Source organism: Lipomyces chichibuensis (assembly GCF_038497645.1).
Source record: "Lipomyces chichibuensis strain CBS 12929 unplaced genomic scaffold V1513scaffold_47, whole genome shotgun sequence".
In the NCBI taxonomy this organism is placed as follows: Eukaryota; Fungi; Ascomycota; class Lipomycetes; order Lipomycetales; family Lipomycetaceae; genus Lipomyces; species Lipomyces chichibuensis.
The window spans coordinates 1-26,099 of record NW_027117499.1 but is presented as its reverse complement, the minus strand read 5'-3'; the positions used below and the strand labels follow the sequence as shown (position 1 = coordinate 26,099).

The window sequence follows — 26,099 nt, the reverse complement described above, 5'->3', positions numbered from 1 at the left end:
TATTTCTACCCATACTTTTCCTTTCTATTCTTTTTGCCGCTGATTCTGGACTCTACGTGAATGTTTTTAAGTCTTTAAATTTGATTGGATCTATAAATATCTAGCCTGGCGCTAGGATTACGACAGCCAGGAAAAGAAATTAGAGATCTTTACTATCCGCAATTTATGTTGTTATAGTTACGATAGGTATAAAGGTGAAGACTGCCGATTGATTGTCGAACCCGATCTGAGGCTCATTTGCATAATCCTCTCTATTTTTACCCATGAACAAATAATTATATTGGCATTGGTGTAGTATTATATCTTGTCGCATATTATAGACTAAGCTAGCTATTATACTTCGGGAGGTTTGTCAACTTGCAGCCGCAGCAACAAATAAAGAAGCGGCAAAGTGGACCAGGAAAAGTGATTTGTTGTATTACGGAATATATGATACGGGGCTGCTCGTGTGCGGGGCATGTGAAGTCGTTGACAGCGGGTAAAATAGTTTCTTCATCAGCCCACCTCTTGTGATTTAATGTGTAGTTGAACCTAACACCACTGTCACTATCGTGAGACCGTTGAAACAGTGGATGAGATGCAATGACTCACTAGCATGTTGACCCTGAGCTGCAGAGTCCGCAGACGTGGTACATTGGTTTGAATTAAGTCGTGGCTGTCGACGCAAGCTATATGGGAATCTATAATACTGCTAGAGAGGGAATAACATTTTTAACGACGTATCGCCGGTTGAAGAAGAGCTTAGTATTATTATCCGCGTTGGCCGATTGACTTGACTAGCTCTGCTTTGGAAGGCTTACCCCTTATGACCGCATCTGCGCACTTCGACTCCGGCCGGGCCGACAATTACACGACACTCCCAAAACGTGCTTGATTACTGGTTTCGGTTTCCAGCAAAATGCCCAACTGGCCTGCGCTATGCTCAGGATCTTATGGCAGAGGTTTACTGCTAGACCAAGATCAGGAATGACGACAGTGCCAAAGTGGGGTAAATAAGGTTGATACGAGTTTTTAGCCTGTAGGCGGGGGCCGGCATCGCGGGAACCGCTCCTGGATATATCGAGAGATCTCCTCAACCCCATCGAATTCTACTTCGCCTGGTCAACCACAACTTTGGGTTGCAGCATGATAATTCCTGAGGCAAACTAAAAAACACAAGTGCCATTGGCTCATAAGCGGCTGCTTTGTGTGAGGTCGTTCACTGCATTGCTCGGATAAATTCGCTAGTATAGAGGCGCGAACTAAAATTAAATTTTCAAAATAGTGTCTGGAATAACTAAAATCCGTCCATTATTAGCCCTTCAGGCTTCAGGGCCGAATCGCAGCAATTGGCCAATTCAAGGTTCACAGGCATTGAGACAACCAGTCTCCGCAACCAACCCCACCACGAAGCCGTGCCGTGCAGAAGTGCTGTCTGCACACGATCGCAACAGTTATCGCGGAACCCACACTTTCGCTTCTTACAGCTTTGCTTGACCCGGCCGATCCGACGTCTGGTAGAGTACTTTAACTTGATTGTGTACCCGTACTTGCTGCCTACTTTCATGTATCTGGCAACTGAGTCTGTTGGTAATTCTAAATGGAACTGACTAGTTATGGCACTGATCTGCTGCTTGTCAAGCTAACTGGTACAGTAACATAGCCAACCCCTAGCTCTACAGACTCTTCCGGCATGACGAACCCGCAGCTCTTTAAGTCGATGACGCTATTCCAAACATGCAATGTTGCATTGTTAGACTGCTACTGTCTTCGAGTTGTCGATCGAGTCCTTGATACTTAGTACTTGGTACTTCGAGGTCTGGCCGTGTGCTCCAAACAAATGCGTTAGCTGTATTCTGATTGACTAGCTGGCTAAGTCGTGATAGCTAGCTTCTGCCTAACTTCAGCTCGGCCCCGTGTTGGTCCATATATTAAGCCGGTCTGCCACTGCTTGCGTTACCACTCATACCGCTCACCGTCGGCGCCACTCTCTAGATTGCCTTGTTGCAGATATCAGTATGCTGTTCGCAAAGAAGACGGCCACTGCCTTCACGGCTCTCCTGACCGCTGCAGTCTCGGCTTCACCCGCTCACCACAAGGCTACGTCCACTTTCTCGACGTCAATCATTTCCTCCACCGCGAGTGCTACTTCATCTGCTACCAGTGAGGTTATATCTCTAGCTCAATGGGCTACAATAGGAGTGTAATGGGTCTACTTGGCAGCACATTGAGTCCCATTTTGTTCTAACGTTTGCCACAGGACCCAATATCCAAATATATTCGACTCTAGCGCTGCTAATGCCAACGAGGTGTGCTCCGGCTACAGTCTGACTGGTTTAAAGACCACCGAGACTGGATTGTACGGCCGTCTCAACCTTCTCAAAGAGTGCAATGTCTACGGCTACGACTTCGACGAGCTCTCGCTCTTCGTCGAATATCAGTCCGCCGAGCGTCTCAATATTCAGATCCAGCCCGTCGACCTGACATACGTCTATATTCTGCCCGATAATTTGGTGCCTAAACCTGGCGTCGAGACATTAACTCCATTTGTCGATTCCGATTTGGTCTTCGCGTACACTGCTTCGCCGTTCAGTTTCAGCATTGTCCGCAAGTCGACTGGTGAGATCTTATTCTCAACAGCAGGAAACCCGCTCGTGTACGAGAACCAGTTCATCCAGTTCAACACCTCTTTGCCGAAGGGACATTTCATCACTGGTCTCGGAGAGTCTATCCATGGTTTCCAGCAGGAGCCTGGTGCGAACAAAACACTCTACGCCAATGACGCCGGTGACCCCATTGACGCTAACATCTACGGTGTTCATCCGATCTATGTCGATCAGCGCTATGGAACCAATACCACGCACGGCGTCTACGTTCGCAATTCTCATGCGCAGGAGGTTTTGGTCCGAGAGGAGTATCTCACATGGCGCTTGCTCGGTGGCACACTTGACATCTACTTTTTTACCGGACCGACAGTCAAAGACGTAATAACTCAGTACGTTTCGACTATTGGTCTGCCGAACTTGATTCCGTACTGGTCTCTCGGATTCCACCAGTGCAGATGGGGATATCAGACAAGCGATCGGTTAAGCGAGGTCATTGAGAATTTCCGCAAGTTCGACATTCCTCTTGAGACTATCTGGACTGACATCGACTACATGGACTCGTACAAGGACTTCACCACCGATCCTCACCGCTACCCGCTTGAGAAGTTCCAGGATGTCATCGAGACTCTTCATGCCAACCACCAGCATTACATCCCCATCGTTGACGCGGCTATTTATCATCCCTCGCCATTGAACAAATCTGATATCTATCCAGTCTTCGACGATGGTGTAGCGGCGGAGGCCTTCTTGAAGAATCCTGATGGATCGCTCTACATTGGTGCCGTGTGGCCCGGTTATACTGTCTATCCCGATTGGTTGGCGTCTGGCACTCAGGACTGGTGGACCAAAGCTATGGTCGATTGGCACAAGAAGGTCCCTTTTGATGGCATCTGGCTCGATATGAACGAAGTATCGTCATTCTGCGTTGGTTCTTGCGGTTCCAAGAACTACACCCAGAATCCGGTTCATCCTCCGTTCGACGTCGGCGCACCGGCTATTACATTCCCCCTTGGCTTCAACATCACCAACTCGACCGATATTCCGTACTACAACTCCATCTGGTATACTTACACCCACACTCCCACCCCATCCTCGACGGCGAGCACGACCTCCACCTCTACTACTGTGTCCACCGATCCGATGAACACCAAGGCTCCTGGCAAGGGTAACATTAACTATCCGCCTTATGCCATCAACCACCAGCAGGGAAACCATGATCTTGCGGTCCACGCTGTTTCCCCTAATGCTACACACGCTGATGGCACGGTCGAGTACGAAGTCCACAGCTTGTGGGGATACGGCATCACGAATGCCACTTACCACGCTCTCCTTGAGGTCTTTCCTGACAAGCGTCCATTTATCATTTCACGATCGACGTTCCCCGGATCCGGTAAGTGGACTGGCCACTGGGGCGGTGATAACAGCGCCGACTGGGCGTATATGTATTTCTCAATTCCTCAGGCTCTCTCGTTTGGTCTATTTGGTATTCCAATGTTCGGTGTCGATGTCTGCGGTTTCAACGGCAACACTGATATGGAGCTCTGCAACAGATGGATGCAGCTAGGTGCCTTCTTTCCCTTCTATCGTAATCACAACTACCTCGGAGCGATCGACCAGGAGCCCTATGTTTGGGAGTCCGTCACAGAAGCCACCCGCACTGTCATGGCCATCCGATACGCAATCTTGCCTTATTACTACACTCTTATGTACGAAGCAAGCAAGACTGGTATGCCAGCTATGCGTGCTCTCTCTTGGGAGTTCCCTAATGACAAAACTTTGGCGTCTGTTGAGACGCAGTTCTTGGTTGGCGAGGCTATTCTTGTTACGTATGTGTTGTCGATTTGCTTGCTTTCTTCCCATCTTCCTAACAATTTTAGTCCCGTCTTGGCCGGAATTTTCTGGCCGGCGATGCGTGCGATGTGGGCAAAACGCGGCGATATCGTATCGTGTCCAGCTCTATATTTCACAACAAATAGTTCAGCACAGTTACAGCAAATAGTGTGCCAAAGCAAGTTACAAAAAACCCTTCCCCGGAAATATATCCGCCATCATTCACGCTCTGAACCGTTCACGTGATCGCCGGCTTCTAAACGTAACTCCGGTAAAATGCATTTGCGCATATTCTCGGCTACATCGTGTTTGCAAGGGTGGTATGTGATGCCCCGGTAAATTACCACATTATGTCCAGCACAAGTTTTGCGTCTCAAATTTAGGTGACGTGACTCCACAACCAAGTGATCCGGATTGAAGCACATGCCATTATGGCAGAGGTGCGAGGCGTCATAGCTAAAACTACCAATAGCCTTTTTCAGATCGGCAGCTCGACCGTCGGCAACAAGCGCCAGCTGGTGAAGGTAAGGCTTGCCTGGTAGTTTCTTTATATGGATCCTAGCGTAGCCCTTATTTGGTTTCACGTTCGATTCCCAGCAGCCAAGCTCCGTGGTGAGAGTGCGATATTTGTCAAGGAGCTCCTTCGCCATCATAGGCGTAATACAGTCAAGGTACCAGCATCAGCACCGTCGTCATTTGTCGCTGCGTCATCTGGATTAGGTGCCGTCGTTGTATCGGTTGACGCGTTCTTCTCACTGTTGGGCAGTGGATCTTGTCGATTTTCCGCAGGTAGGATGCACTTATGCAATCCATCCACGCTACCGTGTTCACACGGGTGGGCCGTGAATCCCTTGTACACAATGATCGTCTTCCCCTTGCAACTCTTACGTTTCCTGTTGTCCGACTTGGACTCGACAATCAAATGCTCGGGATTAAAACACGCACTATCATGGCACAGATTTGATACACAATGATAGGTTCCTCTTGGGCTTCCACTTTCCAGAGCCTTTTGGAGTTCGTCTCGTCGGTTGTAGGCTATTATTGCCAGCTGCTGCAGCGAGCGACTGACCTTCTTGACAGTGGCCTTACATTGGCCAGAGACAGAGTCTGGTTTGAACTTCGACAACCAGCATCCAAGCTCAGTGGTTGCAACGCGATATCCCTCAACTTTCACCTTGGCCTCCATTTGCGTAATACAGTCAAGTCTATCAGTACAAACACTATTGCCCTCTGTCGCAATATTGTCGAGATCTGCTGCGGGAGTGTATGCTGTCGATTCTTGTCCCTCACAGTTCGGCGATGTCTCCTCCAGGTGCAACACAGGTAGGATGCATTTGCGCATGCTTTCCACACGACCGTGCGCACAGGGATGATAAGAGAAGCCATCGCCTACTAAGATCCTGTGGCCGCCGCAAGACTTGCGTCTTGCATTGTTTTCTCTCGATTCCACAACCAAGTGTTCTGCATTAAAGCATCTGCGGTTGTGACAGAGGTGGGATATATCATGACTGTATCCGTTTTTAGTCTTTTTGAACTCGTCATTTCGACCGTCCGCAATCACAGCGAGCTGGTGGAGGCCAGTCCTTATAGCCTTCCCGCCCTGACTGACGCTGACAAGGGGATAGCCTCCATAATGTGGTTTGGCATTGGACTCCCAACATCCAAGGCTGGTTGTCCTATGGTGATGGGACTTAATGATTCTGTTTGCCCTCGCCGGCGTCATGTGGTTAAGATTTTGTCCATCCATTTTGGCTGTCTAAGTTATAATCTAAGTGCGATAGAATATCGGCAGCGAGCAGAAGATTAGAGTTAACAAGAGAAACTCACCAGGCTTCAAGAGGAAGTGGCAGTTTAATAGGCCAGGAGTAGCAAGCGCAGGTGACTGCGGGCGAGACTCGTGGAACAGGCATCTGTCACAGAGGCAATTGTGTCTCCAAGCTCAGCGGGAGGCCAGATATCACGTCAGGCGTGCCATTCATTGCTCTGGCGTGAGACCCGGCAAACACCACAGTGTCGATATATCAATGATGTCGCGGTATCGTGAGAATGCCTGTCCGATGCGGCGTCGACAGGATTTGACAGGATTTGACATCCGGCCCCCGGAGACAAACCTCTCCCCCGAGCCGCACTCTGCGTGGTATGTGTCGGCTTTCTTATATTCGATGAATGGTCGTCGACTACGCACCTCACAATAAAACCGGCACCGAAAAATGATCGTTTCACAGAAGGTATAATCAACTTACACTCTACATTAACGGAGGACCTAGGAGTGTGCCTTTGTACCATGTAATGCCGAACGTCACCACCCGGCAATCGTCGTTAATTACTTCTCTGTCTTCATGCATTGTTTTAGAGGGTGACATCGGCTTTATAGAAGGCTTGTGTTTAATTATAGATGTTTGCCAACGATTTCAGCAAGAAGTAATCCATGGGATGCAAATAGATAAAGTTAAATAATTGGAGCCTTTAGTTGATTACGTCAAGGGCGTTTTCCCTGGTGTTCCCGACGAGGTCTGGTACGACTACTACACCCATGAGGCCGTCAGGGCCGGTTCAGGCGAGAACGTTACTCTTTCGGCTCCACTCGGCCACATCAACGTACACATCCGCGGCGGCTACATCATCCCGACCCAAAAGCCCGCATATACCACTACAGAGACGCGGGAGAATGACTGGGGTATTACTGTCGCCCTCGACAAGGTCGGTTCTGCCCAGGGCACGCTCTATGTCGACGATGGCGAGTCTATCGTCGTCGAGAACTCCTTGGTCGTCGATTTTGTCGCTACGCACGGCTCACTTTACACGTTCCCTCGAGGCACGTACGACGTTTGCCAGCCACTGGCCAGCATCACGGTTCTCGGCGTCGACTCTAGGCCCAGCGTTGTCAGCCTTGGCGAGACAAAGATCTCCAACTTTACCTATGTCAACAATACTCTATCCGTTGAGAATCTTCAGTCGATTACAAGAGCAGGCGCTTGGGCTACTCCTCTTGTCTTTTCTTGGGAGTGAATGCCGGTGATTTACAGATATAAACAAATACAAAGAAATATATTTATTTAGTCTTGTTATTTCGTGCATTTATATCACTGAATGCAAATTTTTCTCAGATTGGATTCTTTGCCGTAGATACTGAGTTGTTGGATTATCCTGAAAGAGAATATAATTGACGACTCATATATGCACTCGAGACATTCGACGTTGTCAAGTGTTGGTTTGTACATTGGATGTTGCAAGTCGGACTAAGATACGGTTTAAGGAATACGGGACCTCAAAGTCGACGTTAATAAACCCGGCCACCCGCGACCTATGCACATGACTAAGCTGCTTCTCTATATGTAGGACCATATAGAATGTTTTGCATCAACCAACGAGCAGCAGTAATAGTATTGACGGGTCGCATATCAGATCCCCAACTGTAAATCAACTTCACGAGGTCGAACTTGAGAGGCTGCGGTATTTTGTCCTGATCAATTTAATATAGTTTACAAGACAGCAGTGTACATAACATGACAATGAGAAAATAACAAGGGGAGAAACCATGCAAATCTTGTGATAGCAAATGCAGGAAAAGTAAATACGTACAGTCAGAACTGGTCACTAATTGATAGAATACTTTATACCACACCAATATAATCCAAATGGTAGGCAATCCCAGGAGACAATATAACAAACATAAACATGACTTTCGGACGCCAATAAACCAAAAACCGGAAATATGTAAAACTCGTATGTATGTCTATCACTTCGAAACCTATCGAGATGCCGCCAATTAAACTATAGAAAGTTTCGAGCCTTTGGGAGAATCATATCGATTATATGGATCATAGGGCCTATCCCAAACTGCGTCAACTGGTGATAATTCGCTCGACGCCCGACTCTTTATAGATCCACTATTTTTAATTGTGTTGTTGTAGGTGTTGATATCATTATCGTTCTCCTCCTCTGGACCGTTCTCTTCGTCCAACCGTGTCAAACCGAGTCCTTGCTCCTCATATTCACCGATCAATCGCGCCTCTTGTCGTAAAGAGCTGCTTCGTCGGTGTATACCAAAGCTGCTCCGAGGCAACTGAATGCTCCGGCGCGTTTGGATGCTGGCGATACCGTTCTCCATAGGAATGCTATCCATTGTACGGCCAGCTTGGAAACTCCGGCCGTTGGGATCTGATCGAGAAATATTAAGCAAATATACGCCGCTGAAAATAATAAGGAAGCCGCATAGAAGAGATAATGTGTTGACTAAACTCGTCGTGTTGAATCCATGGAAAAGAATGGCAGAGGCAATAAGTGTGCAGGTCGTGAAGGAGACGTAGTAGATTGGGTTCACAATTGATGTATCAAATTGATCCAATGCCTTGTTGAAATAATTCATCTGGGTTAGAATGCAAACTATGACAACAATGGCGAATACGTATGTCGATGGGTGAGTGAACTGGTTGTTTCCACCCAGAGTGAGCTTCACAGCTATGCCGAAGCCCTTGATCGACATAACGGATATTGAACCCACGGTGGCACAGATCGAGATATAGATCAATGGTGACCTCCTGCCATATTTTGGAGCAACGTTGTAGATCATCACGCCAGCGAATATTACGACAGCAACACAATACAGCATGAATCCTAACAAGGCGGAGATTAATTACCAGACCCAATAAACAATATGTTGTCCTGATACTCACCTGGCTGTATTGCATACATCAAAATTTCATCGACAGTTTGGATCTCCTTGTCAGGAGGAGCGTGGAGGACAATAATCACGGATCCGATCAAGCATATAGCACAACCCATTTTACCCAACACGCCCAACTCTTCCTTAAGAAAAAGAGCAGCCAATACTGCCCTGTGGTTATAGCAACGATTAGCCTCTTGACACAACTTGCTACGTTATCATGGTTACACATACCCTATAAGTACACTCAACGCTCCTAATGGCGTCACAAGAATTGGGGGTGCGAACGTATACGCAGCGAAATTGGCGACTTCTCCGATAACCACTGATGGAAATCCAAGTTAATATTTACATCTTGATGAGTACTTGTCACCTAGGGTCTTACTTGTAATCATGCCAGCCCACCAGATGGGGTTCTTCAGGTACTGGAAGCCATTGCCTTCAAATCCATGTTTGTCGGACGCATCCATAAGACCCTGTAATCCGTCAGTATCTATTCCTACTTCCTCAAATCCAACTGCCACAGAAATTGTGTTAAGGTGCAAATTGACCAACCTTCTTGGTTATTATGAAGCTGGTGCCTAAATCAAACATTTTAGCGACAGCCTACACGATTCCCAATTAACTTAGGTGTTACCAATAGCTAAACTGCTACTTATAGCAAGTCCCAGACCTATATATTTGTCCTCAACTTCTAGCGGTAGAAACATGGTGAACGGTTGATTACGTGTCGGTGATCGTTGACGGAGGAGTAGACAACGCGTTGCTGGAATCAAATAGCTGGCACGTCGACAGGCAGTAGTGTCAAAGTTACTGCACGCGTGCACTTCCCAGACGTACAACTGAAGCAAAAGATAAAAAAAAAATCTAGAAAGAAGAGGGCTTAAACAGTTTTTAGGCGGCGGCAAATAAATTTTGATTTCGACAAAGCCTCTTGTTTCCCTGTCTTGTTTGCGCAGCTAATCTGCCCACTTTAATGTTGCGCTGAGAGAAGAGTTACTACGCCCATTTTGGAACCCCTGGCCCTGGCCGCAGCAGCACAGCTCACAAAAGGCGGGGGCATATGAGTCGTGAAAGTTTAACACCTTACCTTATCAGGAAATAACGTTGCCTCGAAACGACAAGCGCAAGATTCAGCACAGCGCCACAGCAACCACATTTCGTGGCTTGTCAGCTCCAGCTGGCAATGGCGCACAAGGATCACTCGTATCCCCTACGACGGAGATTAGGGTTTATCTGAGAGTTAAGTTAATTCTATCATTTTGCCAACACACGAATTTAATCAGACGGTGGAAGTTGGTAACAAAAGAGAAATCAATGGCAGTGGAAGACGTGATTGATATGGCGAGAGTATATATATAATTTTTTTTACCACGACATATTGACGATGGCTACTTAAATCTTTTTTTCGTTCCTTATCTGCGAGCACAAATTGACAGCTGATCCTGTCTCTCTTCTTCATATGCAGAATACTATGATGGCATTTAACTAGTCAGTACAAATTGCTGCATACAGTAAATTTCACCATATCACAATCCCAAAGACACAGACAAATGCAAAGCGAACTTTCCGTTAAAATTTCACCAACCAGAATGTAACCCCGCGAGCTTACAAACTGGGAACAACGTACATAGATATTAGGGGATAAGCACTGCTCATACTCTCACAATCCAATAATAAATAAACTGATTAAAAATACTACCTTATTATCACAGATAGCTAAAGTAAGACCTAGCCTCACCCCGCTAACAGTGAAGAATATTTATATATACTTAGACACTGGGTCCATGGCGAACATCAATATTGAAGTTTTAAAACCGTCTGTAACCATCGACGAGCTAACGATGCAGCGGCGGTGCCACGCAGTACAACGGACAGTTGCAATGCTAAAACCAACCATCCACTCTGCATTCTTGAGGCTCAGTAATCGGAGCTTCTACAGGATTATTGTGCTTATCGTTAGAAGGATAGTAGTAAACTGATGGTGATTCATTGTACGTATCGTTAGAAGTTGGTGGGCTGTCGATTATTCTGAGACTGACTTGACTCGTTTATCTGTAGCCAGATATTAGCACAAGTAATCGCCAGCTATTGATGACAGTAAAAGATACCTTCTGGCGCCACAATGTCGTCGTCCTCATCAAGGGTGTCGTGGATTCGCTTAGCAGTCCCTCTATTGTCGGATACTCCGTCCGCAGCGGTGGATGGATTTAGTTCCTCTTCTAATTGAGTCTGCGTAAGGTCGTCTCCCGTCGGTGCGACAATCGGAGACTTGGTCATGTCACCTTTGGTTGTCTCCGCGGCGAGCGCAATAGCCCCTGCATCTGGGATAGTGTTAGATTCGGCTCTCGCATCATACGTTCTTAGTATCAACGCACCATTGACCACACCTGGCAGAGCGTCGCCCTGCTCTTGATAATCCGCACCGTTAAATGCGACATCGCCGCTGTCCGGCGTTGCGTCTGCATGTACGAGTTCGGAGAGAATATCATTAGATACCATAACCTCTTGCTTAAATTTCGTTATATCGTCGGCCACCTCACCAGCAGTAACATCCTGCAGATCAGTTGTATTTGCATCCAATCTTGGCCCCTCATCCGTAGCAGAGATGCCATTTGTATGATATTCAGGATGTTGCTTCGCGATTGCTGCGGCATCCTCGTCATACAAGTATTGAAGGCCTTTGCCTTGCCTGATGAGCGCAGCGATATGGTTAAATCGATATAAGAATCTGACTTGCGCATTAAGGTGAATGACCAACGGCGCATTGGGGGTAACCGCGTTGTCGTTTATGCTCAGTTCTGAGTACAGTTCTACCAGATCGTAAACCGTCACCTCCTGGCAGAAAACGTTATCCTGGAAAGAGTTAAGCTTTAGATATCGCCATCAAGTAGGCAATTATTGAAGTCGGTACCCACCTCAGAAACGGAAAGTCCTAGTTGCGGGACCTCCGCCACCAACTCGCAGTCCTCTGCGAGCTCGCCGTTGAAGATACCCCTCAAAACCGCAAACATAGTCACCAAAGGTTGCGACAAAATAGCATAATCCTCTAAAATCGGCTGAGCGTCTAACTCGGCAACAAGGTTATCAGAGTCATCCGATGGACAAAGCAGAAAATTCCGGTCATCTTTCTCCAAAATAACACAAGTGTTGGGGAAATCAGTTCGGACGTTGCGAACCTCGTCTGTCGTCTGATCGACAGTTGCATCATGTCCCTGCGATACTAGACTCTCAATATGGCCCAGAGGTGCCTCTTCGTGATTTTCTTGCGCATTCCCGGCAGCGGAAGCAAGTTCGGTTTCGACTACTTCTTCTTCGTGTCGCTGGCCATCCGGTTGATCCTCTGTCACGAGTGAAGTCGTGCTAAGATGTGGATCGCCTTCAGCGACCTCAGCGACATCAGCCCCATTAGCGACATTAACGACCTCACCTGCCTCCTCGACCTCAGTGCTTCCAGGTTTCTCTTCCCCGCTTTCTGGTACAACCCCAGAAGCTGATTCCTGGGCATAAAATACCTCGGCTGAAACCTCAGCAGGTTGCTCGACAACTGACTCCTTTGTAGTTTCCTCAGCCGGGAGTTGTAAAGTAGACTGCGTCTCTTCAACAACGGTCGCAAAAGGACTTCCAACCTCGCCCTCAACAAGTACTTCGTCAGCAGGAACTTCTTCCTCCACGTCAGCGGGAACCGGCGTAGACCCATCAGCATCTAACAACTGTTCGTCCACTTGAACGGCATTATTGTCATCCTCGACTTCCTCGATGACAATGTCAAACCCACCATCCTTTTCGTCTTCCTCCATCCTGCTCGACCCAGGCGGGGAAGAGAGAGTGTTCTGTATCTGTGCCGTAGCATGCTCCCCTTGCGCGTCGTCATCAAGCAACATCTCGTCATCGTCATCTTCGGCAGCAAGCATCTCGATGTCAGAGAGGAGCGATTGATCCATGTTAAAATCTTCCTCGTTCTGGCGCGATGGCTCCGGTGTGCTAGTGCTGGACGTTGATGAGAGAAACAAAGTCGTAGTAGGGATTGCTACGGTCGACATTAAACCAAGTAAAGACGCACTTCTCGGATCCGATGAGGTTATATTGCGCGAATCGAGATGTGGATGTAATTAAATATTCCGAGCAGCCGCGAGCTTATCTCTAGTGTAGGCGTAACTCCCCAATAGGGACTCCTTTTTGGAACCTGTAATCAGCTAGCAATGGATCGTAAGGCGCACCTAAATAGTTAGTTGTCAGAAATACGTGCTACTTCGTCAGTATAACCCCCCCCGTGATAATGATAATGCGACGTGAAACTTTTCTGATGCAGAAATAAGTCGCCTAATATAGTACAAACAAGAATGGTACAATAATCAATCGCATAAAGTGTCAAAATAACGCAAAGATTTAAAGAATGGTCCAGGCAAAAGATTTCCTGAAAAGGATATGAACCAGTGGAAGTAGCCAGGATCGCTGGAGGCGATTGTTGAGGTGGTTTGGGCTTGCAGTTAAACCATCTTCCTCTGCATATTCAAAAAGGTATAGCGTCTATACGGCATATATGATTACATATGTTGTGAATAGGTGCAGATGCCCTAACGAAGTTTGTAGTTTTTTGTAGGGTTTACTATGCACTTGGTTGAATGTACGAACTGCACACGTTTGGCATGGCCGCCGTTTCAAACTTGAGATCGTGGCTGCAACGTTGCTATCGGCAGAGAACAGACACCAAACATCCGCGACCAATTGGTAGGAGGAATTTACGAAACGTCGTTAAGAACTGCTCAGTTTGACTCACAGCATCCGCAATGGTATGTCATTGCCAAATATAACAGTCCATATCGAAGGCATTGTATGACTAAGTCAAGGGGTTCGCTAACCAAGTCCTCCAGGTCGTCCTCGCCGCCTCAGTCTGCACCCGTGGAGGCAAAGCCGTACTATCGCGTCAATTCCGTGACATGCCAAAGTCACGAATCGAAGCTCTTCTCGCTGCGTTTCCGAAGCTGACGCAGAGCGGCACCCAGCACACGACAGTCGAGGACGAAAATGTCCGATACGTGTATCAACCGCTCGAGGAGCTCTACATGGTTCTCATCACCAACCGGCAATCGAACATTTTACAAGACATTGACACATTGCATTTATTTTCGCAAATTGTGACGACGTTGTGCAAATCTGCAGACGAGCGTGAGATCTTAACCAATGCGTTTGAGTTGTTGAGCGCGTTTGATGAGATTGTGGAGCTGGGGTACAGGGAGAACTTGACACTGACGCAGATCCGGACCAATCTGGAGATGGACAGTCATGAGGAGAAAATCCAGGAGATTATTGCGAGGGTGAGTTCATATGAAAGAGGTAATATGATTTGTGACTTGTGTACTAACAGCGTGTAACAGAACAAAGAGCTGGAAGCAAACGAAGAGCGCAAGCGTCGGGCGAAACAATTCGACATGCAGCGCCGCGAAATGGCCAAACGCGGCATTTCCAGTAATAGCATCTCGTCGAGCTCGAGATTTCCGGCGGCAAGCGAATATACTGCGGCCGCACAAACTGCCCTCGCTGCCGAATCGTCCTACGAGTACGAAAGGAACCGCGCCTCGTCAGGTAGGGCGCCACCAAGAGGTAAAGGTATGCAGTTGGGCAAGAAGTCAAAGGCTACGGATATGTATGAGCATGTTCGCTCCGAGATTGGAATAGAAGAGTCGACACCTTTGGTGCATCCTGAAACAGAGCCCATTGCTACTCCACCGGCGGCTGCATCGCCATATGCTTCCAACACCGGCGTTATGGTCAGTATAGTCGAGAGTGTTAGCGGTCAGATTTCTCGAGACGGCAGCGCCCAGGGCGTCGAAGTGAAGGGTGACCTACAGCTCCGTATCGCCGACCCGGCGCTCTCGAAGATCAGGCTCTCGATCGATCTTCCCGGTAACGCGGCACAATTCAAGACCCACCCAAACGTCGACAAGGCTTTGTTCAGCTCTAGCAAGATGATCGGACTGAAGGATGCCGCACGTGGCTTCCCATCCAACAACAACCCATTGGGCGTCCTGCGATGGCGGTTAACCAGCAAAGGCGACGACGCGTCGCTCGTTCCATTGAGCTTCACGTGCTGGCTATCTCCTGGCGGTGCCGGCACATATCAGGTCACGATCGAATACGAGCTCCAATCTGAGGGCGCAATCCTCGAGGATGTCGCGGTTACAATTCCAATTCCCAGTGAAGCAGCCGAAGTAAACTCCGAGTCCCTGTATGACCATGGTGGCAACTACATTCGCTGGCGCATTCCAGTTATCAGCGAGGCAGAAGGAACGTCATCCGGAAGCTTTGATTTCACTGCCGAGGGTGATGAAGATGGAGATTTCTTTCCGATGGAAATATTTTTCAAGAAGACCACTCCGTTTGCGAGTATTGACGTTTTGGACGTCATCGGCGTTGAATCTGGCGAGTCAGTACCATTCACGAAAGAGATCAAGATTGAGGCGGACAATTTCTCGATTGTTTAGTTGTTTGGACGGTTTGTGAGGAATGAGAAAGAAGGGGGTAGTGAGTGGATGGGTAAAATGAATGATAGAATCATGTCAGCTTTAGTGTCCTCTGTTCAAATCCTGTTTTATAGTAATGTTTTAATGGATTCACATGCGTCTAATAAGTTACAGAACTCTTAAAAATTTGAGTGTTTTTTTGGAACAGGCCTGGATTCTTACGGACGGTAGTAATTGTTTGCCTTTGACCCTGTGCAAGCAGAGATGCGCTCATCTTGCCTCGCCTCGTTGTGATTTGTTTCTGAGCATGTTGTGGCCCAGGAAATATGAATGTGTTCGATAAATGTGTAGAATCGAGCCATTGCTGAGCGTCGCATCATAACGGATCTTCTCGCGGAGTATCACACTCCTCAAGAGCCGCGCTCCGAACAGAAAAGGTGCACTAGCATACCATGTCCGGTGCTTTAACCTGAATTTACCTTTCGGATAGAATTTCTCAGATTGATAACTACACACTGTTGTGTTCGTAGGCGGCGTTGTGGGTAGTATACGGATGAGGCTGTTAGCGAATAGCGAATTCCGCTACAAAGGGTTGGCATAAAGTGAGGTGAGACACTGCCTCAAGTCGGATTTCCGGATTTGGTTTATTGAAACTAGTTTTTGATGGTCGGTGATTACTCCTGATGGCTCATGCTCGAGACTAATGAGGCAAGCACTGACTGGCAGATATTCAAAATGTAATATTTTATAGTGGAATAAGATGATCGAAAGTATACATCGTTGTATGCGCGACGACTGATGAGATGATTGGCAGAAATTATTGCCTCTCGGTCGGGTGTGGGAGTTGGCCGGGTATGCTGATGTCTGCCGGTGTTAGATGCCTGGTCGCAGACAGAATTTGTCTCTCCAGGGGCGGGAACAGTGTCTGGTTCTAGCCATTTGTCGAGATGACTGCTGTTTGAGGCATGAGTTAGATGCACATGTCTAATAAGTTTACTCGGACGGCAACCATGCGAGTGAATTCCCGCTTTGAGGTTCAGCGATCAACATTAGTTGCTGCTCGTATTATTATGGTCTCTAGATAATGTATCTTTCAGTTCAGGCCCCTGAAGTATGCAGTGCACTTCCGTGTGCACTACCGGGAAGCGTTAACTACCGGTATCACCTTCAGTATTGAGAAAAAAAGCCAACTTCGCAGCACTCATGACAAACGGTAAATTTGTCAAAAAAAATTAACCTGTGGCATACTCTCGGACAGTGGGAACGAATATGTGATCTGGCAGCAAAAGGCAAGTTTAGGTGCCTAGTTAGCAGAGAGAGTGTTCAGCCCTCCACGATATGCCCTCATTATTAACAGTGGGTGTATTTCATGCCAGAACGGGCGGCGTTGCCGCAGCAACAGCCAACAATCCGCAAGCCTGTGATGCTCTCTGCCTTAGATTGAGTAAGCGTAGGATGTGCAGATGGTATAATTGGCAGAAGCTAGTAGTGCCTTGTGAGATGATCAGCCGTGACGATGACGTCTATGTGCCTGATGCCCCCTATTTTCCTGATGCCATGAAACCGCTGCTTTTGAGTCCACTTGCGGCTTGTGCTCGCGGACTTTGTCCCCGCACCGGTAGTCCCTGACGCAGCTGGCAACTACAAGCTCGTTGCATCACGCCTGGGTGTATACTCCTCGTACATCTGTTCCATTCAACTGATTGAGATCCCTCTCGGAAGTTTCTGCCATTTTACCTCTGTAGTTTTATGCTGCCGTATCATTTTTATCCTCCGGTCTCCCGTCGTATCTGGTTTTATCTGTCCTGTCTGTATTGTCCTGTCTGTCCTGTCGTACTTCTATTGGCCTTGCAATTAGCATTATCGATTCACTATTCAACAGACTGTGGCAGCTCGACAATTCCACTATTGCTCTCGACATGGATCGGCGTACCTGGACCGTCACCCTCGTCCTAGGAAGTCTCCTACTGATGGCCGTTATCTTACTCTCGAGCCCATCTGAGACTTACGTCGACCTCCAATTCAACCAAAACCCATCAACCCGTTTCGTTAAGAAAGCAGGCGTGGCAGACGGCGTCTTCTTCGCCATGGAAGAAGCCAAGACATCGGTCGAGTACGAGTCACACAAAATCGCCACGAAGCTCACTGGCCAAAGAATTAACTTACGACTTGGTGCCGATGCGGCTGATGAGGGCGACAAAGATAAGGATATGAAGGAGCAACGGAAAACGGCCATGAATACAGTTGTGGGGTTGGTTAAAGTCGGATTAGGATTACGGGAAAGTGTATTCCAGCTACCTCTCGTCGCGAAGTCGGGCAATCGAATACCAGAGTTGGCAAAATATGAAGACGTAAGGGAAGGAGAGGTGCTTCCACTATCAATAACACAGAGCCATCGCGCAGACTACGTTGGTGCCAACTATGAACCTATTAGTGTCCATATTGTGTGCTCCAACGCTGTTCACTTTGACCTAGCCTTGGCATTGGCCGGATCCATCATGCTCCCGCCGTCACTGCAAAAAGACGAGATTTTGCAGAACGAAGATATCGAAGTTGCTATCAGTCAGACTGCCCGTTCTCGCGTCAATTTGACAATCATCGATGCTACCGATGCAGCGGTTACTACAGAAAGTCGTTATGACAATGCGGAGTTTGATATGTTCAGAATGCTGATGCTCAAAGAGGTGCGAACCGGTCTCCGATTCGTGTACCATGCTAACTGAATGATAGACCAAATTGCTACCGATCCAAGTTGTCAAAGCTGCTGAGCTTCCTGCCAGCGCTCCTGATGTCCTCTTCTTGGCTTCGTGTCTTGAAGACGCCTTGGCTTTATACAACGACATCAGTCGTGCTCTTGTCAGCAACAGCACCGTCCAATGTGTCGTACGTCACCCTTCACTATGGGATAGCCCTAGCAAAAAAGAAGAAACTTCGAAACTCGCTGCACTTGCAAAGCCGTACATCTCCACCGGTAAGTGGTCGTTTGTTGCTACATCCAGATCCAGTTCGAATTATATGCAATTCGTTTTCCCGGAAGTGTTCGGTGTCTCCACACTTCTTGCCGACAGCATTGCGGTTTTCAATCCGATCTTCCCACGAACGACTGTGCAGACCACCTCCGTTGAGCCTGGTGACGTGGCCGCTATTATTGGAGGCGATTTCGTCCGATCGGCGAATGACAAGCGCAGACTTTACGAACATACTATCACCAGATACACCGAGACAACTCCCAATATCACAGTCCAGCTGCTTGACTTCATCGGTGGCTCCGGAAAGAAGGAGCGGTTTGTGATCCCAGACCACAGTAGGCTCTCTGTTGCCCGCAATGTTCCACTACACACTTATTTCGAAAGGGTAGCACACTCTAGAGTAATCGTACCACTTCCTGTGCCAGACGACAATCCGGAGCTCGCAATGCGGATGTCAGATATCATCGCGACAATCGCGCTCTCGGTCGGACGACCACTACTCACGCGCAAGTCAACCTACGTAAATGCGTTTGAGTCCCGGATCCCCTCCGACATGGTCATTATTGCAGAGGATCAGGAAGCGAAGTTTATTGAGACGCCGTTCTTGGCGGGTTTGAAGTCATTTGCGCGAGCTGATACGCATGAAATTTATACCCTCAAACGGCTGTTCTGGCAGAGCCTCATCAATAAAGCAGAGGCATCGCATGACAAGGTGATGGAGTCGAACTGGGAATGCATGAATCGTATCATTGGGCAAATCTTATTATAGACAGGGCAATTCTTTTTTCATTCTGCTTGTTTTCCGTGCTATTAAGTAAATATAGTTGGCGTTCATGAGTATCTATTTTTCGTCTTGTGGTATGGGTTCCTCGGGCATTTTCATTCACGTGCTGTGATTCTTATTCGTATTTTTACTCTATTGGGAGATTTGATTGCTTAACAAAAATAATCAATTTACTACTTGACTTGCTCTAAACACCCCAAGCGTTACGCAAATAAGGAATATAACATTATTGACGAAGCTAATACAATGCAACTCTTGAGCAATATCCTCTAATCGTTGTAATGGAGCCTTAGCGCATCCAACGTTAAATGAGGACAGCTGGCGCTGTTGCGTTTCTGCAGCCTTTCAGGATGCGCTGATATGCTCTTCGCAAACCCAAATCTCAGCGGTCAATGTCCCCGGATTTCTCGACTGATCTTTCGACGTGTCCAAGTCAACACCATCTGACATACCACTATTGCTTCAATCGCTTTTGAGTATTTGCGAGACTTTAAATTACAGACAGGGATTATTATATTTCAGATTCATACACGCCAGCCGTCGAACTTAGAGCCGGACGCACTCTTAGAAGGACCAGTTATCTACTATGCCACCACCGTCAGATGCAGCTTCGTTCAGTATCGACCTAAGATACCCGGTATATGCCGCCCAGTTCGCCTCGGACACGACATTAATCGTCGCAGGAGGTGGCGGTGAAGGAAAAAATGGTGTCGCAAACAAGATTGTATGTAATGGTTTGGTTGCGACTTCGTGAACTATTTAGATTGAGTGGCTGAACTGATATCGTCGGTTTGATGTAGTCAGTGTTGAATATTGATTCCGCCGAAAAAAAGGTGGAGGTCGCGGAGGAGAAGGTGCTGTCGAAGGATGAAGACTCGCCTATGAGTTTGGATGTCACGCAGGAGGTAAGAGGTCACCATAAGCCTGACGTTGATCAAGATCTAATGCAAAATGATAGGGAGTTATTGCAATTGGCGTCAACTCCAGCACCGCAGCAATTAAGACCAGGAAGAATGAGCATTTACGACTATTTAAGCTTGAAAGTGATAATCGGATAGAAACGCAGGAAAGAACGCAATTGTTCACAGCCGAACATCTAGAAGAATATCAGGTATGCTTTCGTAAGCTAGGTCCAGGATTATATAAGCTTACACATCTTTTGTCAGAAATGTACACGGTTCTCACCTGCAGCGAGATACCTAGCAGTCGCGTCATCAGTGGGCATCTTGCACTGTCTCGCGTTCCCGTCATTACAGCCGCAGTTTCCAGCCATAGATATCTCTGAAGCCGGCGGCGACACGGATATCCAGGATGTCGACTTCTCGTGCAACGAAAAACTGCTCTCATATACGACACCTAAATCCGTGACTTTACTCTCCGCAACGTCAGGCGAGAAAATAGCAGAATATTTTCCACCTCCTGCCAGCACCTTTCGCGGCGTCCGCTTCGCGTCGCACGATACTCTTATTCTCATTTCGAACCACGCTCGGCGTCGAGGCGCATCGATTCTGAAGTTGACGTTACCGTCGGATATATACCTCACGAAGCAGCAATCGCAGCCACCGGTACGTACAGTGCGCACGCTGCACGCCGGCATTAAAGCGGTCACCGCTCTGGATTGTCGAGAATCAATTGCGTGCGTTGCCGGCGCGGATTTGTCGGTCGCAGTCGTGAGAACTGATACACTGCGCGAGATCAAAATAATCCGCAACGCGCACACGTTCCCTGTCACAAGAGTCGTCATGAACCCGTCCGGTACCGTGATGGCGAGCACATCCGTTGCGCAATCTGTTGTCCTCGTCAGGATCGAGGGCGTGGCCGCGGCGTCGAGTCGGCGGGTGATGATTACGTCGACAATCGTGAGTGTGGTTGTGATTGTGATTATCGGTGTGCTTGTACAGTTGTTGGTTCAGAGACAGGTGCTTGGGCGACAAGGGGATATGGCCGTTGGAGAGGATAAGTAGGTTGTGAAGAACTGACGTGTAAATTAGATCCTTAGAAAAATTTGGAGATTGTGCATGTGCTAGTCTATATAAAACACATTAAACGTACAGGCAAACAAAGCAATACTACGCAAGAAATAGCAGTCCCAATGCATATATCCACATACCATTATGCCCTCACTGTACGAATCAAATAAACAAAACAGATTATGCCAAAAACAAACGCGCCAAATATATATCTGTATGGTACACTACTTTTGCACCGCATTTGCTTGTGTAACTATTTTTTTCTCGATTTTCACTGTCCTCGGTAGAGCATGATCATCCAAAGCAGCTAATATCGCTTCGAAAGTCTTCATGTTTTCACTTACAAGGTTTGCCCGAATATCGACCATTGCGGCCTTCTTCGCCATCCACGAATCCTGCCCAAGCTCAGCAACCCGCGAAAACGCCTCGACCTCTGTCTCCCCGTCTTCCTGGATCCAAACAGCATCCTCAGCAAGGTACGCGTACGCGCTCAACATCTGGCGCGTCACCAAGGGCGGCGTAACCGTAATAACAGACGTCGCGATTGAACTTGACGCTTGAGATTGCACGTAGTGTTGTGTCGCGAAGGAAGGAAGAATCAGCACCGCTTTTGAAATCTCTGCAAAATATTGCGGAAACCCAAGACCGCTCTTGTAAATTAGCTTGTTCTTGATTGAGTCTGGTGCTTGTAGTCGCTCGCCGTTGCCGACGAGGACGAGGTCGACCTGGGGATTGAATTTAGCGTATTGCTCAAAGATCCTGGTGTAATTCCTCCGCCACGGTTCCAGTTTGCCGACAATAGTGACAAACGGCTTGGTTGTCTCCAAATGGGCCTTCTCCTCCGGAAGCTTGAACACAGGATAAAGCACCGGTGGAGAATACGAAACCTTTGTTCCCGTCTGGAAAAAGTCTGCAAAGTTTTGTTCGACGAATTTTTGAACGTGCTGGGATAGAGTCACGAGCTGCCACTGGCCTTTCAGAATCCATGGGCGCATAAAATTTATCTCCTTCTTAAACGGCGAGTGTTTGATATCCTTGTTGTTTAAGTCAAATAACCGAGACTCGTGGATAAGGCACATGACATTCGCACCTTGCTCGAGGAGAATCTGGAGGGATGGTCCCAGTTGACGGATATCCTCCGGACAGCTGGTAAGGAAAATCATATCAGGAACGGCGGCCCCGTTTTCGGCTGCTCTGTTAAATTCCTGCACATTCTGCATTTTCAGACCCTTTGGCTTTGCATACAGATCAAGCCACGGACGGACACCCCATCTGTTAGCGCCAGTCGAACTAGCCCAGAGCGTCACATCGACATGGGGAAGACTAGAAAACGCGTGAAGGAACGGAATGACGACTTCGAAATGATATCGAGGCGTATTGATTAAGTACACGGTTCTGTGTCCGCGTTCTTTCGCCGGCGCAGCTTCGACAACGGCAGCAGTTGTCGTTGCTGAGGGGTCCTCTTCGGCAATCTCTTTGCCCTTGTCGAATAAGTTGGCGATATTAACTACAGTCTCGGTCACTGCTTCCGAGGCAGCTGGTAAGTTGCTGACGTCGTCTTCACGTAATATGATGGACTTGAACACATTGTGGACTTCCGGGGGGGTGAATATTAAGACCACGAAGACTAGCACAATGACAATGCGGAAAATGCCTATAGCGGACGGGCGAAACGCCGGCATTTTGATTGGCGATGATGTGTCGTATTATAGAGACCTTACAATGCAGTCTAATATTGAGCCTCCTGAGGCAATTGCCGGAGAACCTGCATATGCGCCTTGAATTGAGGTGCACCGAGACCAGCAATTCCTGGCGAAGGAGAACACTCTTGCGACGCAGGCCACGAAACCGAAGTTCTGGCCAGGGGTTGCAACCCAAAATAGTCGCGAGTCATGGTAGCGAGTGTCAGGGCCCATCATGCATATTGGAATCTTTTTCAAATTGAACTAGGTTATTTCTTGATCGTGCTCGCCTATTATTAGAGAAGTATTCTTTTCCTTTGCGGATGCTCTGTATACGATGTTTATGGACACCCCTTTAGTAGGTGGTGCTTATATTTTAGGGAAATTATCAAAATACAACATGATTGATCATTACATATTTAAAAACTATTGAAACTAACAATATATTCATATTTTTCGTTTGTGTACTTTCTCATTGGATGGTAATTTATGGTGTCAATGGTGTGTGTACATGCATAGAGAGCAGGCATTTGCGAAGTATTTGCCGCGAAACTAGAATTGTAAGAACCCCCAGAATGAAAAGAAGCAGAACAGAGAAGTTTCTACTAATATAATGCAAGTTAACTACTTTCTGGCTCACTCGTAGTCTCTCACAGCTATATATCTATCAGGACTACAAAGAATTTAGCTAAATAATATTAGTTAGCGTATAAGTTAGACGGAATTCTATCTGATCTCTATGCTGTGGCGTGCACTAGCGTGAATTTCAAACTGTATTTGGTCATGGATAATGTAATTATGCAGATATGTGGAGAGCGGAGAGTACTAATGCAAATATAGACTAGCGTTGATGTAATCTCAGGTCGATCTTTGTGGCTTATTGCTGCGCCGTTATCGCTTTTGAAGGTGAACTTCAGTTCGCCTTCCCCAGATTTCTCCCATCTGCACTCTCACCTTATGGATTCCGTCTCATCGACACTTTCACGTTAGAACATGGTACTGAAGACGTACAATCCATATGTCGTGGCCGCCGCTGCCACGATTGGTGGCATGCTTTTCGGTTTCGACGTGTCTTCCGTCTCCGCGTTTGTCGATAATCCTACTTACCGAGAATTCTTCAACTACCCAGATGACATCAAGCAAGGCGGAATTACGTCCGCAATGGCCGGTGGATCGTTTTTCGGGTCGCTTATTTCTGGTCGTATGTCTGATATTTTAGGGCGGTATGTAGAAATGACCTAAGCCAATTCTGTGCAATGGGTGGAGGAAACTAATCCGGACGCTTGGGTACAGACGATATGCTATTCAATGTGGCGCGATTATCTGGATAATTGGGTCTCTCGTTCAGTGCACAGTCCAAAACACGACGCAGCTTATTATCGGCAGACTCATTTCAGGTGTAGCCATTGGCATCTGTTCGTCGCAAGTGCCAGTCTATATCGCCGAGCTGAGTCCTAAGAATATTCGCGGCCGCCTTGTTGGTCTTTTTCAATGGGCAATTACATGGGGTATCATGTATGTCAGGAAAATTGAGGAGTTTGATGAGCGCCATTATTAATTTAGGATTAGGATCATGTTTTTCATTAGCTACGGGTGCTCCTTTATGACCGGAGCCAAGAGCTTTCGGATCGCGTGGGGGCTCCAGATTGTCCCTGGCGCGCTATTGTTATCAGCGCTAGTTTTCTTCCCGGAATCTCCTCGTTGGCTAGCTACTAAGGATCGATGGGACGAGGCCACGAACGTTATTGCACACATTCAAGGTGGTGGTGATATGGATCATCCGGATGTTATTGTTGAGATGCAGGAAATTCGAGAAGTTGTCCGTATTGACCGTATGTCGAAAGATGTCTCTGTTTTTGATCTTTTTGCTCCTGGATCACGGCTTCGTACTTTTGTCGGCGCGTCCGCCCAGATGTGGCAACAATTAACCGGGATAAACGTGATGATGTACTACGTCGTCTACACTTTCGCGATGGCCGGCTACGACGGTAATGCTGGCCTGATTTCGTCTTCCGTTCAGTACGTCATCAATGTGGTCATGACTGTTCCTGCGATCTTATTCATCGACAAATGGGGACGTCGACCGCTATTGCTGACTGGCTCCACTTTTATGGCTCTCTGGTTGTTTTTGGTCGGAGGCATCATGGGACACTATGGACATTACGTTGACTCACTGAACGGCAACAGTGAGATCAAGTGGACCGTTCCGAACAGGTCTGCGGCCCAGTCAATCATTGCATTCAATTATCTATTCGTCGGAACTTTCGCGCCAAGCTGGGGTCCGGGTGCCTGGATCTACGTCTCTGAGATTTTCCCGTTGAAGCAGCGTGCGATAGCCAACGGTTTCTGCGCGTCGATTAACTGGACTTTCAACTTCCTTCTCGCGTTCTGTGTTCCACCAGGATTCAAGTATGTTCAGTGGAGAGTGTATATCATTTTCGGGATCTTCTGCGTGACCGCGACGTTCCACGTGTTTTTTATGTTTCCTGAGACAAAGGGTAAGACACTCGAGGAAGTCGATCTAATTTGGGAAGAGAATATTGCGCCATGGAAGAGTGGAAGAATCGCGGTTGCTGATCTTGAAGTCCACCGTAATCTGCGAAGCAGATTCGAGAAAGACAAGATGCCACGGCGCGAAGATCCGAACGCGTTCCATGAGCTTGGCGACGTGTCTAGTAGTAATAACGGCAGTGGCACTTCTACACCCGCGCTTTATACTGATGATCCTGGTGAGGAGAATTCGGGAGCGGTTGATAGAACTAGTATAGATTCGAATTCAAGACTTATATAAATTCATCGGCCAACGGTAAATTCATGTCTATTCTTTGTACATATAATGATTTGCTTGGTAGATATAACGGTTCGGTTTGCAGATTTATATGTTGGGTTGTTGGTTTCTTTGGGATTATAAGTTTACTGTTTGGACGAAGAGCATTGATCTGGTGTAGTCATGTGGTAATTTTGAAAAATTCTTGGCAATCTAATCTCTGCACATAGAACGGAGAAAATATTGAAGCGCACTCAAGAAATAAATCGAAAATACTCATAATTTACTAGGGATCGGCACGGATAAGATTTTTCGTTATCCATATCCGTATCCGTGTCCAGGTAACATATAGTTATCCGTATCCGTATCCGTAGCCAGGAGA

At 47.4% G+C, this 26,099-nt stretch overlaps 10 protein-coding genes across 10 annotated transcripts; 6 read left to right on the top strand and 4 right to left on the bottom strand.

The window, feature by feature from the left end:
- The first annotated feature begins 1,772 nt into the window (after positions 1 to 1,772).
- V1513DRAFT_240211 (glycosyl hydrolases family 31-domain-containing protein) lies at positions 1,773 to 5,012 on the top strand. The gene is made up of 3 exons (XM_066894444.1): positions 1,773 to 2,182; positions 2,240 to 4,411; positions 4,463 to 5,012. Exons 1-3 carry the CDS (start codon positions 1,998 to 2,000, stop codon positions 4,659 to 4,661), a joined length of 2,556 nt encoding a protein of 851 aa, XP_066751174.1. The 5' UTR covers positions 1,773 to 1,997; the 3' UTR covers positions 4,662 to 5,012.
- On the bottom strand, positions 4,864 to 6,494 carry V1513DRAFT_240190 (zinc-binding loop region of homing endonuclease-domain-containing protein). Its single transcript, XM_066894443.1, has one exon. It carries the CDS (start codon positions 6,160 to 6,162, stop codon positions 5,065 to 5,067), a length of 1,098 nt encoding a protein of 365 aa, XP_066751173.1. The 5' UTR covers positions 6,163 to 6,494; the 3' UTR covers positions 4,864 to 5,064.
- Positions 6,495 to 6,625: 131 nt separating this feature from the next.
- V1513DRAFT_427585 (uncharacterized protein) lies at positions 6,626 to 7,424 on the top strand (the record flags this gene model as incomplete). Its single annotated transcript, XM_066896226.1, has 2 exons — positions 6,626 to 6,643; positions 6,900 to 7,424. The coding sequence occupies 2 exons, from the start codon at positions 6,626 to 6,628 to the stop codon at positions 7,422 to 7,424; spliced, it is 543 nt and encodes a 180-aa protein (XP_066751172.1).
- Positions 7,425 to 8,184: 760 nt separating this feature from the next.
- On the bottom strand, positions 8,185 to 9,791 carry V1513DRAFT_384792 (magnesium transporter NIPA-domain-containing protein; the record flags this gene model as incomplete). Its single annotated transcript, XM_066895186.1, has 6 exons — positions 8,185 to 9,032; positions 9,092 to 9,252; positions 9,316 to 9,406; positions 9,467 to 9,557; positions 9,637 to 9,662; positions 9,719 to 9,791. The coding sequence occupies 6 exons, from the start codon at positions 9,789 to 9,791 to the stop codon at positions 8,185 to 8,187; spliced, it is 1,290 nt and encodes a 429-aa protein (XP_066751171.1).
- Positions 9,792 to 11,107: 1,316 nt separating this feature from the next.
- Positions 11,108 to 13,124, bottom strand: V1513DRAFT_384871 (uncharacterized protein; the record flags this gene model as incomplete). Its single annotated transcript, XM_066895191.1, has 4 exons — positions 11,108 to 11,136; positions 11,193 to 11,405; positions 11,460 to 11,952; positions 12,000 to 13,124. 4 exons carry the CDS (start codon positions 13,122 to 13,124, stop codon positions 11,108 to 11,110), a joined length of 1,860 nt encoding a protein of 619 aa, XP_066751170.1.
- Positions 13,125 to 13,746: 622 nt separating this feature from the next.
- On the top strand, positions 13,747 to 15,712 carry V1513DRAFT_452338 (uncharacterized protein). The gene is made up of 3 exons (XM_066899111.1): positions 13,747 to 13,874; positions 13,956 to 14,399; positions 14,460 to 15,712. Exons 1-3 carry the CDS (start codon positions 13,872 to 13,874, stop codon positions 15,564 to 15,566), a joined length of 1,554 nt encoding a protein of 517 aa, XP_066751169.1. The 5' UTR covers positions 13,747 to 13,871; the 3' UTR covers positions 15,567 to 15,712.
- A 1,607-nt stretch (positions 15,713 to 17,319) lies between these two features.
- Positions 17,320 to 19,691, top strand: V1513DRAFT_239782 (uncharacterized protein). The gene is made up of 2 exons (XM_066894442.1): positions 17,320 to 18,229; positions 18,276 to 19,691. Exons 1-2 carry the CDS (start codon positions 17,465 to 17,467, stop codon positions 19,281 to 19,283), a joined length of 1,773 nt encoding a protein of 590 aa, XP_066751168.1. The 5' UTR covers positions 17,320 to 17,464; the 3' UTR covers positions 19,284 to 19,691.
- V1513DRAFT_239754 (uncharacterized protein) lies at positions 19,585 to 21,377 on the top strand. The gene is made up of 4 exons (XM_066894441.1): positions 19,585 to 20,022; positions 20,099 to 20,203; positions 20,257 to 20,409; positions 20,465 to 21,377. Exons 1-4 carry the CDS (start codon positions 19,885 to 19,887, stop codon positions 21,260 to 21,262), a joined length of 1,194 nt encoding a protein of 397 aa, XP_066751167.1. The 5' UTR covers positions 19,585 to 19,884; the 3' UTR covers positions 21,263 to 21,377.
- Positions 21,039 to 23,181, bottom strand: V1513DRAFT_452329 (uncharacterized protein). Its single transcript, XM_066899110.1, has one exon. The coding sequence runs from the start codon at positions 22,948 to 22,950 to the stop codon at positions 21,493 to 21,495; it is 1,458 nt and encodes a 485-aa protein (XP_066751166.1). The 5' UTR covers positions 22,951 to 23,181; the 3' UTR covers positions 21,039 to 21,492.
- A 309-nt stretch (positions 23,182 to 23,490) lies between these two features.
- V1513DRAFT_452327 (general substrate transporter) lies at positions 23,491 to 25,988 on the top strand. The gene is made up of 4 exons (XM_066899109.1): positions 23,491 to 23,510; positions 23,571 to 24,173; positions 24,244 to 24,465; positions 24,520 to 25,988. Exons 2-4 carry the CDS (start codon positions 23,944 to 23,946, stop codon positions 25,739 to 25,741), a joined length of 1,674 nt encoding a protein of 557 aa, XP_066751165.1. The 5' UTR covers positions 23,491 to 23,510; positions 23,571 to 23,943; the 3' UTR covers positions 25,742 to 25,988.
- Positions 25,989 to 26,099: the final 111 nt, after the last annotated feature.

Coding starts and splice junctions, on each gene's coding strand:
- V1513DRAFT_240211 (XM_066894444.1), top strand. CDS start 1,998: ATGCTGTTCGCAAAGAAGACGGCCACTGCCTTCACGGCTCTCCTGACC. Junction 2,183..2,239: donor CAATGGGCTACAATAGGAGT/GTAATGGGTCTA, acceptor CGTTTGCCACAG/GACCCAATATCCAAATATAT. Junction 4,412..4,462: donor GGCGAGGCTATTCTTGTTAC/GTATGTGTTGTC, acceptor TAACAATTTTAG/TCCCGTCTTGGCCGGAATTT.
- V1513DRAFT_240190 (XM_066894443.1), bottom strand. CDS start 6,162: ATGGATGGACAAAATCTTAACCACATGACGCCGGCGAGGGCAAACAGA.
- V1513DRAFT_452338 (XM_066899111.1), top strand. Junction 14,400..14,459: donor TCCAGGAGATTATTGCGAGG/GTGAGTTCATAT, acceptor AGCGTGTAACAG/AACAAAGAGCTGGAAGCAAA.
- V1513DRAFT_239782 (XM_066894442.1), top strand. CDS start 17,465: ATGGATCGGCGTACCTGGACCGTCACCCTCGTCCTAGGAAGTCTCCTA. Junction 18,230..18,275: donor GAATGCTGATGCTCAAAGAG/GTGCGAACCGGT, acceptor ACTGAATGATAG/ACCAAATTGCTACCGATCCA.
- V1513DRAFT_239754 (XM_066894441.1), top strand. CDS start 19,885: ATGCCACCACCGTCAGATGCAGCTTCGTTCAGTATCGACCTAAGATAC. Junction 20,023..20,098: donor ATGGTGTCGCAAACAAGATT/GTATGTAATGGT, acceptor GGTTTGATGTAG/TCAGTGTTGAATATTGATTC. Junction 20,204..20,256: donor GTTTGGATGTCACGCAGGAG/GTAAGAGGTCAC, acceptor GCAAAATGATAG/GGAGTTATTGCAATTGGCGT.
- V1513DRAFT_452329 (XM_066899110.1), bottom strand. CDS start 22,950: ATGCCGGCGTTTCGCCCGTCCGCTATAGGCATTTTCCGCATTGTCATT.
- V1513DRAFT_452327 (XM_066899109.1), top strand. CDS start 23,944: ATGGTACTGAAGACGTACAATCCATATGTCGTGGCCGCCGCTGCCACG. Junction 24,174..24,243: donor ATGTCTGATATTTTAGGGCG/GTATGTAGAAAT, acceptor GCTTGGGTACAG/ACGATATGCTATTCAATGTG. Junction 24,466..24,519: donor GCAATTACATGGGGTATCAT/GTATGTCAGGAA, acceptor ATTTAGGATTAG/GATCATGTTTTTCATTAGCT.